The sequence below is a fragment of the Nyctibius grandis genome, chromosome 18, assembly GCF_013368605.1.
Source record: "Nyctibius grandis isolate bNycGra1 chromosome 18, bNycGra1.pri, whole genome shotgun sequence".
NCBI lineage: Eukaryota > Metazoa > Chordata > Aves > Nyctibiiformes > Nyctibiidae > Nyctibius > Nyctibius grandis.
Window position 1 is genome coordinate 338,747 of NC_090675.1, and position 15,201 is coordinate 353,947.

At 55.4% G+C, this 15,201-nt stretch overlaps 2 protein-coding genes across 2 annotated transcripts; both read left to right on the forward strand.

Annotated features, from left to right (window-relative positions):
• Window positions 1-750, forward strand: BHLHA9 (basic helix-loop-helix family member a9). The gene has a single exon (XM_068416006.1). It carries the CDS (start codon window positions 1-3, stop codon window positions 748-750), a length of 750 nt encoding a protein of 249 aa, XP_068272107.1.
• A 2,795-nt stretch (window positions 751-3,545) lies between these two features.
• Window positions 3,546-11,449, forward strand: TRARG1 (trafficking regulator of GLUT4 (SLC2A4) 1). The gene is made up of 3 exons (XM_068415888.1): window positions 3,546-3,950; window positions 10,646-10,778; window positions 11,388-11,449. The coding sequence occupies exons 1-3, from the start codon at window positions 3,546-3,548 to the stop codon at window positions 11,393-11,395; spliced, it is 546 nt and encodes a 181-aa protein (XP_068271989.1). The 3' UTR covers window positions 11,396-11,449.
• Window positions 11,450-15,201: the final 3,752 nt, after the last annotated feature.

Here is a 15,201-nt window from a genome sequence, read left to right on the forward strand (position 1 = left end):
ATGTCTGGAGCAGCCGTGGGGAAAGGCACAGCGCCCGAGCCCGACAGCTCGGAAGAGGAGCTGGAAGCAGGGGCTGCACCCCAGGTGTGCTACGGGCAGAGTCTGTGGGTCTCCCAGGGGAGGGAAGCAGCCGCCTGCCTGGGGGACGCCGAAGAGATGAAGGTGAGGAAGAGGAGCAGGCCGGTGCGCTCCAAGGCCAGGAGGATGGCTGCCAACGTCAGAGAGCGCAAGAGGATCCTGGACTACAACCAAGCCTTCAACGCCCTGCGGCTGGCCCTCAAACATGACCTCAGTGGCAAAAGGCTTTCCAAAATCGCTACCCTCCGGCGAGCCATCAACAGGATCACGGCTCTGTCCCTGTCCCTGCACGGCACCGGGCGCTGCTGGCCCTGCTCCCACTCCGAGTGCCGCGGCCGGGCCGGGGTCCCTGCGTGGGAGCCGGGGGTGAAGGGCAGCTGGCCCCCGCTGCCCTGGGAGCCCGGGTACGCAGGCGCTGCCAGCTTGCAGCGCTGCCCTCCGTCCCCTTTCTACGCTGAGTTTTCCCCCGAGAGGCAGCTCCAGCGCTATGAGAGCCCGAAGGAGGGTCGCTTCGTGCCCAGCCCTGCCTATTGCTCCAGCGGGACCCACCTCCCTGGGCTCCGAGGCCAGCAGAGGTACGCGAGCCTGCGAGAGCCCCTGGCCGGGGCTGTCCCCTGGCAGCTCGGCTATTGCCAGAGCTGGGGCCGCCAGCAGTGCCTGCCCATCCACTGACCTGGGGGCTGCGGTGGCGAGATGGTGCCGGGAAGGTAACACATCCACGGGACAAACTGGGGAACGGGAGGGGACTGCAGCATGAGAGAGAAGCGCTGCGGGATGCGGAGCTCAGCTGTGATGCTGGGGAGAGCCGTGAGCCCCCAGCGCACCGTACGGGGCCCCGGCGCTGCCCGGCTGCGTGTCTCCACTCTGCAGGAAAACTGGGAAAGGTGGAAAGTCCTCTGGAAGTGCCAGCTCTGTGTTTGTTGTTGTGAGGTTTCACTGGTGCCGATCGTCACTGTTATTTATTCTCTCTTGCTTGCTCTGTGAGAAAACATGACTTAAAAACCCAGCACCAGGGCACTGGCTGTTAATATGTGTGGGGTGGACAGATGGGGCGTGGGGATCACGCTAAAGCCCCTGGCTGGCTGGTGGCTTTGGCTCCCGCCGGTGAAGGAGGGGAGCAGAAGCTGGGAAAGGTTAGTGCCCTGGCACTTTTGATGCTAAGCTCATTGTGCCTGGCAGATTTGAGAGGCCAGGCCGGGAGGGGAGACAGATGTTGGCTTTTGTAAAACCCACCCATCCGTTTGCGGTTTCCTCCTGATCGCAGCCAAGTGGCTCTGGTGGGGCTGGCCGATAGCGTGCTCCCAGCCGCTCCCAGCAGCGCAGAGGATGGGGGAATTTTACCTGAAAGGCCCCTTTGGCCCCTTCCCTTCTGCCCAGAGAGCGCAGACGAGCTGATAGGGCTCCCTTCTGCCCAGGGCTCAGCAACTGGAATTGCTACAGGCATTAGGCAGGGTTTTACTGCCACACACACGACAACCAGCAGATTTTTGGACAGGGTAAATCGCGCTGTGTGATTTCTGCAGTGCTGAGCCCCTGCAGAGCTCCTCTAGCCCTTCCACGCCCGCCCCAGTGCTCCCAGCGGAGCCCCGGCACTGGCTACCAGCACACCAAGGGCAGTCTGAGCTCTTTCCCTGCCACAGGGCATATGCTGGAACAACCATCTCAACCCTTCACTCTGGTGTGCCAGTCCCTCCCCAGGGTCTCCTCCTCCTCCCTTAACCCCCCGGTGGGACAAGGGAGCTGGGAAATGGGCAGAGGAACGCTAGCAGCAGCCAGGAGGGAGAGCTCTCTGCTCAGCAAAGGAGCCTCTTCAAAGTGCTGACGGTGTGAGGCATCTTGGCTTTAACCTCCAACAGTTATTCCCGTTGCCAGGAGAAGGCCTGCAGTGATGTTTGCTGAAGGAAACCTGCTTCTCCCAACAGCATCCCTGCGCCGGGCGGCTACCCCTGCTCCAGCTCTCCCTGGAGCAGCACAAGCCCCTGCTCTGCCCTGTCAGCACCCATCACATGGGGAGCAAGAACCCAGCAATACCAGGATTCAAAGAAGGTTGAAGCGAAGCCCAGCCCTAACTCGGACACAAACCCCTCCCTCCACCCAAATTTGCACCTCAGGTTTTTAGCTTTGGTGTTCAGTCAAGGCGAGACAGATGGAAGCAGATGGCCAGAGAGGCAGGAGCGGGGGGGAGGCATAACCCAGCGAGACCCCCCCGAAGCAGGGTCACCCCATCACTCTCAGGTTCACGTTTACGAAACACGGGTTCTAATTCTGCTGGGAGGCTGTGGGATGGGATAAATCCCTGGTGGGATATATGAGGGTGCAGCAGCCTGGCAGGCTCTGGGTAGTGCTGGGCATCAGGCAGCAGGCCCCAGCTGGCAGCAGGCTCCTTGGGCACCCCTGGGAGAGGCAGGAGGTGCTGGGTGTGCCCCGTGGATGGCACTCACTGCCAGGGAAATACCTGACAAATTGGGAACTGAAGCATAATACAGGATGGGTGGAAAACACCCCCCCTTGGCTAGGCCTCCAGGCTCTGTGGGTGTTTTTGGTCCTCCCTCCTGCCCCTCACAGCACCCCTGTTCCCAAGGATGCCGTTATTTGCTTTACAGGGCATAACCCACCCCTGCTCCAGCACCCTTTCTCCTTTGAGGGTCCTATGCAGGGACAGAGTATCTATCACTGATCTGCTATCCCTGTCCCCAGCTGCCACGTCTGCAGCATCCCCCACGTGCAGTGAGGGCAGGGCACACTCCACGCAGCGTGCCCAGGGCCTCCCCTCACCCTGTGCCTGGGGAAGATGCTTTCCCAGAGCGGCTAGAGCCAGGTAACATCACACCTCCGGGCAGCCCCTGCCTGCTGGCAGCCCTGCCCCGGCACAGGTCAGCTCAAGCCCCTCTCCGCAGCAATGAGGGGTTCGTGGGTCTGGTTTGTGTCGCATGTCCCCCACCGGCTTGGGGAAAGGCTTTCAGCCAGGAAGGGACCCAGGGACAGCAGGACTGTGCGTACCGGCACCCAGCACAGAGCAGCACTCGGCAGCCCCCGGCAGCCCCCTGCTCCGCCGGGGCTGGAGGTGGCCACTGTGGCATCAGCCGAGCCCGTTCAGGGCTGGGCTCTCACGTACCGCTGCAGCCGAGCGGAGCCCGTGGGAGCCCCCGGGAAGAGCGGGGGGTCGGTGGGGCGGGACAGAGTCTCGGGCAGGGCCGGGCTGGAGGCGGCAGGGGACACCCCGGCTTTCCCTCCGCTCCACCCCGCCGCGTCCCCGGGGACAGCGGCGCCGCCCGCACCGGGGGCTGAGCGCAGCCCGGGGGCGAGGAGGGGGCGACGGGGACACCCCGGGGGCGGTCCGCGCCCCGATCCTGCCCCGGGGGCCGAGCCGGGCTGGCCCCTCCTCCGGCACGGCCTCCCGCGGGGCGGCGGGCTCCGAGCGCAGAGCGGCGGCGGCGGGGAGCGCTCCGAGCCCGCTCCGCCGGGCCATGGCGAGCGGCGGCGCCGCGCCCGGGGGCTCGGGCTCGGGCTCGGGCCCGGGCTCGGGCACGGCGCTGCCCACCCGCTTCCAGGAGACCGAGAAGCTGCTGGCGGCGACAGAGAGCCGAGAGGAGAAGGGCCTCCGCGGCTCGAAATCCTTCACGGCCGCGCTAGCCGGCGAGGCGGAGCGCAACGGGCACGGGGGGCTCGCCTACAAGTCGGTGTCGGTCGGGCATCTGGAGGCGGCCCCGCTCTCGCCGTCCCGGCTCAGCCTGGGCAGAGCCTCCTCCACGGCCACCAGCACGGCGGCACCGGATCAGGGCCGCCCGCGGGACTACCTGGTGCTCGCCATCTTCTCCTGCTTCTGCCCCGTCTGGCCCATCAACATCGTGGCCCTCGTCTTCTCCATCATGGTGAGTGCGGGACCCGCCCGGCGCCCCCCACCGCCCCCGACGGCGGCGCGGGGCCGGGGCAGGGGCGGCCCCGGAGCTGTCCGCGGTGCTGCACCGGCGGGGCGCGGGGCGCGGCGGGGAGCGGCGGGAGGAGCCTGCTCCGCTCCCGCAGCTCGGCCCGGGGGCGCGGGGAGCTCTGTCGGGCTGTGCCGCTGCTCGGCTCCCGCAGCACGCTTCGACCGGGGAGGGGAGGCGGGTGGAGGCGGGCAGGGGCTCTCCGAGTCGGCGGGGATCCCCGGCAGAGCCGTCGCCCGAGCCCGGGACAGCTCACGGGGAGGCGGCGGCATGGAGAGGGGCGGCCCGGGGTTTGGGGCTGGGATCCGGGCGCACCCGAAGCCCGGGGGCTCCGGGAAGCTTGGTCGCTGCCGCCGGGCAGCGGTCCGGAGGGGCTCGCTCGCCGGGCTTCCCCGGGAAGGAGCTGCGAGGCAAAGCAAGGACAAGGGATCTCCCTCCGCACCTCCCAGCAGCCGAGCCCAGCCCCGCAGCACCGGGGAGACCCTGGCCGGGGGCTGGTGCCTGTCCTCGGACGCTTCAAAGGGACGGGCTGCACGTGCAGCTCTTTTGGTTGCCCTGGAGAAGCAATTTTCTCCGTTGAACATCCCCCACGCCTCAGCGACTACAGCAACATCAGAGCAGGGGAGAATAAAGCCAGCTGGCCTCCCACCCATCCCAGGTACGGGTGGCTCAGTCAGCACAGCCCTGCAGGTACAGCCACCCCCTTACCCCTCAGGGACACCCCACTGCCTTACAGCCCCCCGAGCACCTTTTATGCCCTCGATTTGTGACAGAGGCAAATATTTTTCTTTGAAAATCAGCTCAGGGAAAGGAATTACCCGCTTACCACACAGAAATACACTGAGGGGCACCTGCAGCCAGCACTTCCCCCAAAAACCACCAACAACTTGAAGACAGACACTGGCAGTTGCCACAGAAAGCTCTCTAGAGAGAGCAGTTTCCATTTTGAGGAGGAATCATCATTTCTGCCAGGGCCAGCTGTCATCTGCGTAGTAGAGTTGTGTGGCGGAGCCTGTTTAGGCAGCACCGGGGAAGCCAGCCAGCCTTGTTTGGCTTTGCACTGCAACGAGAGGGGAAGCAGCTGGGTATTGCATATCCATGGTAATAAACAAGGGCTCTCACGGGGATTTTCCAACCACATTAGCCTTCATGCAAAATAGATTCTCACACTCTCCCTTGCAGGCGTTAGAGCCTCCAGCGCGGTGGGGATGTGCCTTGGGCCACATAAGCCCTATGGAGTAGAGGAGTAAGCAGTGAAAAAAGAGCAGGAGCCAATTAATACTGCTAGGCAGCGAGGTACCGGGGTGTATTCACTGTATTAAACACAAAGGGAGGCAGGACCAACAAGGCAATAAGACTATTTGGCTGCCCTCTGCTTCCAAGGCCCTTGACAGCATCGACCAGAGCTCACCCAGAGCTGGGGAAGGGGCTGCCCGACCCCAGCCCCCTGGGGCCACCAAGGCAGAAGGCGCATGCGGATGAGCTTGTTCTCCAGGACAAGGTTTCCAGCACACACAGCACATTAGTAGCCAGTGCTTGTCCTCTGGCCCCTTCACAGTCGCCCCGGGGCACTCGATTTATCACTGCCCTTTCTAGTCCTGGTCATGCCTAGGTCATCACACACACACTCCCCCCGGCACCCGCCAGCCAGGGACCCCCGCATGGTGCCAGCAGAGTGGGACGAGGAGTGATCCTTGCTCCATCCTGACCCCGGGGAGCCAGAAAACATCTGGCTGGGTCTTCCTGCCACCAGGAACAGCTGCTGGGGCATCAGCTGATGCTTCACCTGCTTACACCAGGGAGGAATTTAGTTCCCAGTGACCCCCAAGGCTCCCACAGGCTTAGATCTCCCCACAGAATAAACCCCAGGAGTGCCTGATCATGCGCAAATCTGAGCAGGAACCAAGTTTTCACAATTCCTGGTGCCTGGGGGTGCAGGGGGGGCTTTCCAAAATGTGCTGACGTTCCTTTAGCTCTGCAAATGTATTTTTCTTTCCTAAGTCAATGCTTTTTTGCACATGAAAGCTTTTTTTCTGGCTAATAAGCAGCAACCAGAGAGGAAAGCAAATGAATGCTTTTGGGTTTAGTGTCTCATAAATCATTTTTCAAAAGCTGCTCTCAGATCCCAGCAGGGCCTATGGCCAGAGGTAGAAAAAAATATCTGCTCTAGCCCCCAGCCTGTTCCTGATAATTCTGGTCTTGTGGAAACGAGTTACCTGGAGGCTCCTCCACTGATCCTTGGATGTGTTTTCTTGACTAAGCGAGGATCTGGCTGCACTAAGGGGTTCGGGTCCCTCCCCGAGCCGGAGAGCGGGGCTGATGGACACAAGGGCAGTGCAGCCCCGTGGGACCCATTTCAGAGGAGTGCAGGGCAGGGCGGGGCACCACACAGATCCCTTCCTCTTCCTACCAAAGTGCAGCCACATCAGGGGAAGAAGAAGAGAGGTCACTTACCAGCGTACAAAACTCAGAACAAATGAAGTGAAGTGAAAAAGAAAGGTAAATCCAGCCAGAACCAGCACATAGTAACACTGAGGACAATTCTGCACAGCACTTGGTGTCCAAAATAAGTACTGTCATTCCCGAAAGATGTGGGAGAAATCAAACTCTCCTTACTCATTTTAAATGGCACAGTCATCTATCTAGGTCTGATGTTGACTTATACCTCTCCGAGAATGTTTTCTTCAACAAAACACAAGTGTCGAGGATTAATGATTTATTCTGAGTAACTGGTGGAAGGCAGCAGAGTGCATCCAAAGCCGGTTCATAAATTAGGAAAGAGGAGGTGACGATTTGTCTTCTCCGTCCCTGGGACTAGCACAGGAAAGTAATTGCCTTCATTTGCAACAAGACCACTTAGGTGATCTATTATGGAAAGAAAACCTTCTGAACAGTAACTTGAACAGATAACAGTTTGAAAACGGGCAAGATTAATAACTCTTTTGAATCACCCAGACTTACCTGGCCCCATGGGTGCTGCGGTACAGCCCCACTTTGAGGGTCCCTCAGATTTTCTAACCCTCCACTGTAATTCTGAGTCCCTTGGCACACACACAGTGACTCACTCCCCCATAACCCTCAAGCCTTCCTGAGATACTCTGCCTCGGCGAGTCTCGATTAATGAACAAGATGTTGATGTTTTTACGTGGAAAGCAAAACATAGGATTTGTGATACTAGAGAGCTGTAATCAAACCATTCCACACCAATGAATAATATATGTCCAGTAACAAAGGCTTGCTAAACACCCCATGCCAATGCTGATGTATTTTTCATAATTGTTCAGGATAAACGAGCAGTAAACACTTCCAGAAGCTGTAGTGATAAATATGTCGAATTTGTTAGCCCATATCTTTTCCCTAGAAGACAGCTAAATTGCGTATTTCACTGCAATCTAACCCACACCCTGCAAAAATATTACACTTGTTACAAAAACCTGAGCCTAAATTAAAAAAATCCCAAATTCTGGAAGCTGTCAGTGAGGAGGGCAGGGATCCTGTCAGTCCCTGGACTACTGCACCCTCCCCATCTCTCGCCACCAGCCCGTGTGTCACCTCCTGTTCTGTAATGAAAACAGGCTCTTGGCTGCATCCCATCGATCTTAGCTGTTGTCTGTCAAACGTGCTGTCGAGGCCAGAAGAAACAAGGTCTTGAGCTCTCTTGGTGCCAGCAGTGGGGATGTTGGGTGGCACGTGAGCAGAGTGGGACATTTCCAGGGATGCAGCAGAAGCAGCTGCCGGTTTGAGGCTCCGCTGCGTTATTTACGTGGTGATACAAACTGAAACGAGTACATGGAAACCTTCAAAGCAATGAAGGTTTGAGCAATACGGAGCAGCAGCCAGCACGCAGCCTGGGCTGGGGACCTTTTGGTCGTGGTGCTTCCAAGAGGGTAGTGGTATTAACGCAGGGTGAATGGGAAATGGGGTAGTAACGTCAAGAATTTGCTCATTTGAATTCTCAGTGATGTTTCACAGTTGGCGCTGGAGCTGTGCTAGTCCTCCTGACTCTTAGTCTTCTTTTTTTTTTAACGATTTGACAGGAGACCCTTTCCAGCACAGCTGTTATTTCTCATACACATTTTTGAAAGGAAAGTAGGATCGCTTTAACACATTTCCATCTTTAACCCTTTTCAACTAGCATATTTATTTTTTTTAACTCGGCATTTCCCCAGTTTTAGCAGCCATACTCCAAAGGGAGAAGCCAGTACATGGTACGGGGCTGCGGGAGCTGCCGGCCCCACAGCTTGCCCCACATCTCCCTCTTCTTCTGAGACCCAGCTCAGCAAGGCAGCATGGCTGGAGAAGGACAGGGCAGGGGCCGAAGCCTTTAACCCCCATAAATATGTTAAATACTTAAAAGCATCTCTAAAGAAAGGGTAACTGCTTCAAGGCAGTTAAAGTGTCTACAAAACCCCGTCCCCAGTGAGGTCGAGGGGAGTTTTGCCTGACACCTCCACTGGATCAAGGCGACAGACCTTTGTGCTGGGCTCCCTCCTCCTTGCCCTGGTCTCTGCCCCAGCCTGCCTTGCTTCTCTTTCCCCCCACTCCAAGCCTTTCCAATCAGGTGAAAATGATGGACCTTAAAACCCCTTATCCAGCTTCCCTCCCTCCAAACCCCCTTCCTGATGGGTTTGATGGGAGGCAGAAGGGCGCTGCGTGAATTCGGGAAGGCTTTTCGCTCCGGAGAGCCGTGCTGGTTGCAGACCATCTGCCTCTTCCCGAGCAGGGAGCTCCTGCTCTGCTGATGGAGGGGCTCCAGCCTCTCTGCCGCGCACGCAGCCAATGCTGACACACGGTGAGTAATTTCACCATAATAACCTTGCCGTGGCACCGCACAGCTGCCCTTCTGCTAAGTGCTAGGGCCTCCCTCAGCCAAGTGCAGGAAGCCCAGCGCACTCGCTCCGCCCTGCTGGGGAGCGCTGGGGGCTCCTCTCACCGCAGTAATGCTTCTCCCTCGCCAGGAATTCTTACTTTCAGTATTTTTCACTTGGAAACCAAATTATTGCCAATTACAAGAGTAAGAAATAAGATTGTTCCTTATTTACTCACTTACTCTGAACATGCAGCTGTGTATTATACTTTTTCGGATGAGCTGTGCTGCGTCCTCAGGTCACTGCGTGTGGTTGCATAGCTGGAGGCTTCTTCTACCCAGTGGGTCCACAGCGATGCTGAGCACAGGGCAGTAAGAGAGCTGCCATGGAAGCTCAGAGGAGTCAGGCCACAGCATCGCCCTCGCTGCCCCATCAGGCACCAGGCAAGGTGTGGGTGAGCTCATGCTCACCCAGCCTCATGTCCTTCCTGTTTGGGTGTGAGCCCAAATCCTGCTCAGCCCATCCAGCCCCTGGCAGCTGTGGCCCCAGCAGCACTGCTGGGCACGCCCTGGAGAAGCCACTAAACCCCCTGGAGATACCCCCAGGGGCTGGAGGTCTGCTGAGCCCATGGGTGGCCAGCCCTGATGGAGCAGTGAAGAGCAAAGTTTCCAAGGGAACCTCTGAGCTGTGTTCTCCATCCTCTCTCGGTTGCCACTCGTTCCCAAGACAAGGACCACTGCAACCGATCCCACTGAGAGCCTCCCGTTACGGCGCCAGTGCCCACCAAAGATCAGTGCGAGGTGATCTAGCTCCAACTCTTGGGGATTTCGCTTCATCCCTTAGTGAGTTCATGCACAATAATTTCCAGGCACCTACTAGTGCCTTCCCCTGTCCCATTCCTCAGCCCTGTCACAGCCAGGGGGCCCTTCCTTTTCATTACAGAGCAGAGGAAAGGTTTCACCGAGCTGCTCAAAGAAATCAATAGAGCAGCAGGGGAAATCACAATGAAATTAGAAGCAGAATAGAAAGCTATACGGACTATTCCTTCCCTCCCTACAGCACACACAAGAGCAGGAACTCACTGTAGGAGGGCTGCGTTTAAAAACAGAGATGGTGAACACGACACATCTAAGGTGATGCAGAAATTCAGGGTAATGCAGAGGCACCAAAGCACATCCCATCACAAGATGAAAGCCAGCGGTTACTGCCCACTTCATCAAAGCCCGTTTCTCTCGCACACACGTTCATCTCCAACGGCCAGCAAAGAGGCCACATGCTGCTATGGAAATGTCACTGCTTTTTTTTGTTGGTTTGTCAGTAATAGCTGAATGCACAATATACATCGCGTCTTAATACACAAACGTGCAGGAGACGCCGGAGGCAGGAGGCCTTTCCTGCACGCAGGCTCCAGCAGGGCAGTGGTACCCCGGGGGTGCAGTCCCGTAGAAGTGAGCTGCTCTGGGGACTGAAGTCAAGAATTTCAGGTTTCCACAAAAGAGCCAGGGAGGGGCTGCTGCTGGCCGGGGCTGCGCTGTCCCTCCTGTCCCACGCCAGGGCTGTTTGTTAGTCACCCCAGTAAAACACAGACGTGAGCCAGTGCAGGGCAAGCAGACCAGCATCCCAGGCGGGCTGCTCCAGGCACGTCAGTTTAGCAGGACCATGGGCTGTCAAAGCCACGGGCTCGCAGAGGGGATTCGTGTGCCATCCTGCGAGAGCCCAGGAGAGCAGACCCATCCCCCTGCTGACACAGCAGCTCCCAGTTTGGGGACTACAGCCAGAGAGTCACCCCAGAGCCGCAGCCTCTCAAGAGCCTCTTTCTGTGTTTCCCCGCAGTCGAGGAACAGCGGGCAGCAAGGGGACATGGATGGAGCCCGGCGACTCGGCCGCATGGCCAGGCTGCTCAGCATCGTCTCCATTGTCCTGGGGACCATCATCATCGTGCTCTACATTTCACTCAGCGTCAGAGGTAACATCTCCTTCTCTTTTCCCCAGCCCAGCTAGAGCAGGAACCTCACACAGCTCCTGCCCAGTTTATAGGATACACCTGCCCACCATCCACCACCATCCTAGGGCAGGTGGTGCTCCATTCCCACCCCAACTGCAGTGGTAGGGCACTAGGTCCAGGCTGGTTTGACCACCACCAGCTGCACACACACATGCAAAACACCTTGGAGAACGGGCTCCTTGCAGTAGCAACACACACTGTTTAAACGACCAGAATGGAAAGTCCTCCCTGTGCTGTCCCATAGTGCGCTGGTGACAGTACAAGATCCCCCAGGTGAAAAGTAGTTTGGCTGCAACCTAAGGTCTAACCCTGGCAAAGGCTGTGGTGGGTTTAGAAGAGCACAGTGGGGTAAAACCGAAGGGGTCCAGGACACAAATCAACCTGCCCAGAAGTGCAATCCCAAAATGTTTGGGGAACGTCCCAAACACAAACCCACCTGCCAAACGCAGCATGACCAGCACACAGCTCAGGCAAATGGGAACCTCAGAAACACACAAAGCCCAAACTAAGAGCGTAAGGGAAACATCTGTGACTACTGGAAGCTGCCCTAAGGCTCTCTTTATTTTACAGTTTCCTAGAAGATGTTTTGGCATGCAAATACCTTGAAGAGGAGGAAGACAACTTTCCTTTTGGGGTTTTTGCTTTCAGCCTTGCAACAAAAAATTGTCACAGTGTAGATGGGCAGCCCTAGACAGCACCGTCTGAAGGAACGCATGCTTCTACTTCACCGCCTCTTGGAAATGAGTTTGTACAAGTGATGGGATAAAAAAATCATCGCAAGAAGAAATGGGAATGACCATTGGATGCCGAGCGGAGAGGAGAAGGGGGAAACCCACTACCTCATTCCCCTCCAGCAAAACTCACGGAGTGGGGAGACAACTAAAGTACAAGAGGAGGAAAGAGTTACAAGAACGAAGCTTATTTTAAAAAGAAAAATTTAAGGCGAGAACAGGACATTGTGAGGAGTCCTCCTAAGAATTTTGGCACAAGTCACTGAATTTTTGGGGGGTTGTTGGTTTTTAAATCATCAAATTCTCTGTCTCTACAAAAAAAAAACAAAGCTCAAACTGCCATCAGGAGCTGAGAGCTGTACCACGGAGGAGGAGAGAGAGCAGAGCTGCAGCAGGACCACGGCTCTGCTCCGAATGCAACGCAGCCGCAAAAGCTGGAGGATGTGGTGGGTGCTTTTGTATTTTTGATGAAAAAAAAAAAAAAAAGAGACAATGACCATTTGCATGCCTTTGGGAATGTTCTCCATGTCTCTTCCTATGAGCTGTTTTATCACTTAGGGCAGATCTCAGAGCTGGCAGAGCAGGATGTTGCTGCATGAGAATGCCAGGCTCCTCCTCACCCCGATCCCATGGTGGGGTTCTTAACAGAAGGAAAAATAATGCTTTCTCTGTGAACCATCATGTTTCTCTCTCTGTGCACCCAAAGTGAGGTCAATACTCGTGGCACTGAGAAAAGAGCCTGGTTAATCTGTAGCAGCAGTACCAAGGCACCGAGAGCCCATTCTACACGTTTATGTCACGTCATGTCCATCACACAAAAGCTTCAGCGTGATCCAGCCTCCACCACTGCCAGTGCTCATCTCCTCAACCCTTTTCGGCTTCAGCTTAGGGCCTTCCAGGAGGTTTTCAGAGGCACGCAGGAGTTTAAGATGCCTGCTCCTGTCCCTGCACCCCTCAGGTGCTCTTCTGCATCTCTGAAAATCTCCAGTATCCCTGGAGCTGGCTGAGGTCAGTTCCACAAGTAGTATTATTTTTTAATGTTTTATATTTAACATAACAAGAAAACAGACTTTGCTCCTCCCAGTCTGCCTGTAGGTACTCCATGCCCTGCCACGTCTTCCACGACACGCGGCTCCGCGGCCATTTCCCGTGGGATCCGATCCCGACACGCTTCCTCGAGCCTCCATCCAGCCCTGTCCCCTCTTCCCCCTGCCTCACCCTGCCCTTGCCGCGGGTTGTTACTGGGGTTGGTCCTCTATCTGACCATCCAGACTATGCAAAGTTTCATGGCCTGTTGTTTTATTCAGGCTTTGTAGATGGCTTCTGGCCATATCCATTGGCTCCGTGTTAGCTGAGCCTCTCTCTTTTATCAAAACTTTGTGGGCACAAGTGCATGGCCAAGAGCTGCACTCCCCAGCCCTTCTGTTGTCTCCAGCTGACAGCCTGGGACCTAGAAATATGGACTGCACTGAGAAATAACGTGTTTCAGGGCACTTCTGCTCCCTACCATCGATCTCCTGAAAAAAAAAACCAACCCAAACCTTAGATCAAATTTAATGCTTCTTAGGGCTTGTCTACATGGAGAATCTACCACACACCATAAGAAACTTCACAACGTGATAACTGCTTGGCACTCACTTATTCTCTGGAGCATGTGAGTGGGCACACATGCGCACGTGGAGTTAGCACAGGGTAGTGGTCCTCTGTAAATCTACTCTGTAGTTACTCTGCAGTGATTAATGAGCAAAGCCATGGGCATTGCTGTGAAAACTCTCTTGCCACCTGTTTGATTGCTCCTTGAAGTGTTTTCTTTTGCTAGGCCTTACTTGAATCCAGGGGCTAAGCAAGCCAAATCCCCTAGACACACTGTTAGCAGTTTTCTCTACATTAAAGGAGATTCCAGGGACTCACAGCAATTGCACATCACTACAGCACTTCCTTGGGCTCCATCCCCTTCCACTCCTTTGCCAGCTCTTTATTACAAACTATTGGCTTCTAAAATGGACCAAATTTGCAACCTTTTTTTTTTTTCAATTCATTTTTTGTGAGCTTCAGCAAACAGGGGCCACTGAGCGCTGATGGGTGTGAGCTCCCACCCGCAGCCGCTGCTAGGGTGCCCCTTGGCACCAGATCTCTTCTTCCAGAGCTCATCAGAAACCCTCCCTCGCAGATTCAAACTCTTGTCTTACGGTTGATGACATCCCATCAAAACCCCCAAACATTTCCTTCTTTAGCACTCGAACACAGAAGATGCTTGCTGGGAAACACGCATTATTTTTCCTGAGCTGTGTAAGGGTAGTACTGCCTGTCTGTGCATCTAGAATAGCCCTTTGCTCTTTGAGCTGCTGGAACTCAGTTTATGGTAAGAGCTGAGCAAGCTCCTCCTCGGGCAGGAAGAGCCAACATGGAGGGAAAACTGCTGCAAGGAGTTATAGTACTTGAGAGCACCAAGTATTTATTAAGTAAGAATTTAAATGCTCTTTTATCATTATATAAAGCCTTTCATCTAAAGTGCTTTACCACACTGAAAGGATTAAACCTTGCCACGCCCCACAGGGTGGGTGAGTGTTACGCTGCTCTAACGGCACGGATGGCAAAGTTCTCAGAGCCACACACACCACACAGCTCCAAAAAGAAACCCGTTTTTCTTTCTCCTCCTTAATAGAACCAGATTTCCTTTGAATCTGATTTTTCCAAGGGGATCTAGGCAAACACACACACTGCACTTCAAAATGGACTGGGATACCTGCAGGTATAGGAACGCGGGGGCTTTGCGAGGCAGCTGCAATGGTCCTTGCCAGGAGAAGTCCCAGGCTGGTGAGGCACCGAGCAGCAGAGGTACCAGAATTCATCAGAACGCAGGAGGAGGCAGAAGCTTTCCCGGAAAGCCCCCCAGTGATGATTTATTGCATGCATCCCAGCGTGGCTTGTGCTGTCTGTCAGCCTCTATCATCAGGCTGCTGAGGCGACTGCTTCTCACCTCACTATTAAGTATAATAAAAAAGAAAAACTAAGACACTTAAATTCCTTTCATTTTTAATCTTCTTTCTGATTAGATACAATTGCATGGCTCTGCACTCTTGAATACAGCTTTTTGGTTCCTATCCTGCCCTTAAATCCAGGGAAAAGCCTCTACAGTTACTCCTGACAAAATATTTTCTCTCCTTGTAACCTGGCTCTCCAAAGCTAGAGAAATAAACTCCCCAGGGTTATCTGGAAAGTCTCTTCTCCCTGCTCTCCCCCAACTTCCCCATACATTTTGCAGCCTGGTGTTTTGCAAAGGTTTTGCCACTAGATCCTTGCTCTCCACATCACACACTGTTTTATCCCAGCTCAGCTGCCTATTTGGCTTTCGGGTGCATTAGCTTGTACTTGCAAAGGAAGAAGTTGCTGAGCCCCCAACCCCTGACGCACACCTCACCTGTGATTGCGTTATGAGGAGACAAATCATGGCAGAAGTTCATCCTGAGGCCACCAGCAGGCACGGTTCCTCCCTTGGTCTGCATCTGGGGAACAACAGCATCCCTCGTGATTTTTTTTTCTGACTTAGTGTTCACCCAGGTGCATCTCGCTTTCCACACCCAGGCACAACCATTCCTCTCCTTAACTTGGTTTTTAGCACACAGGAGGGCGACCACAAAAAGTACGTCACA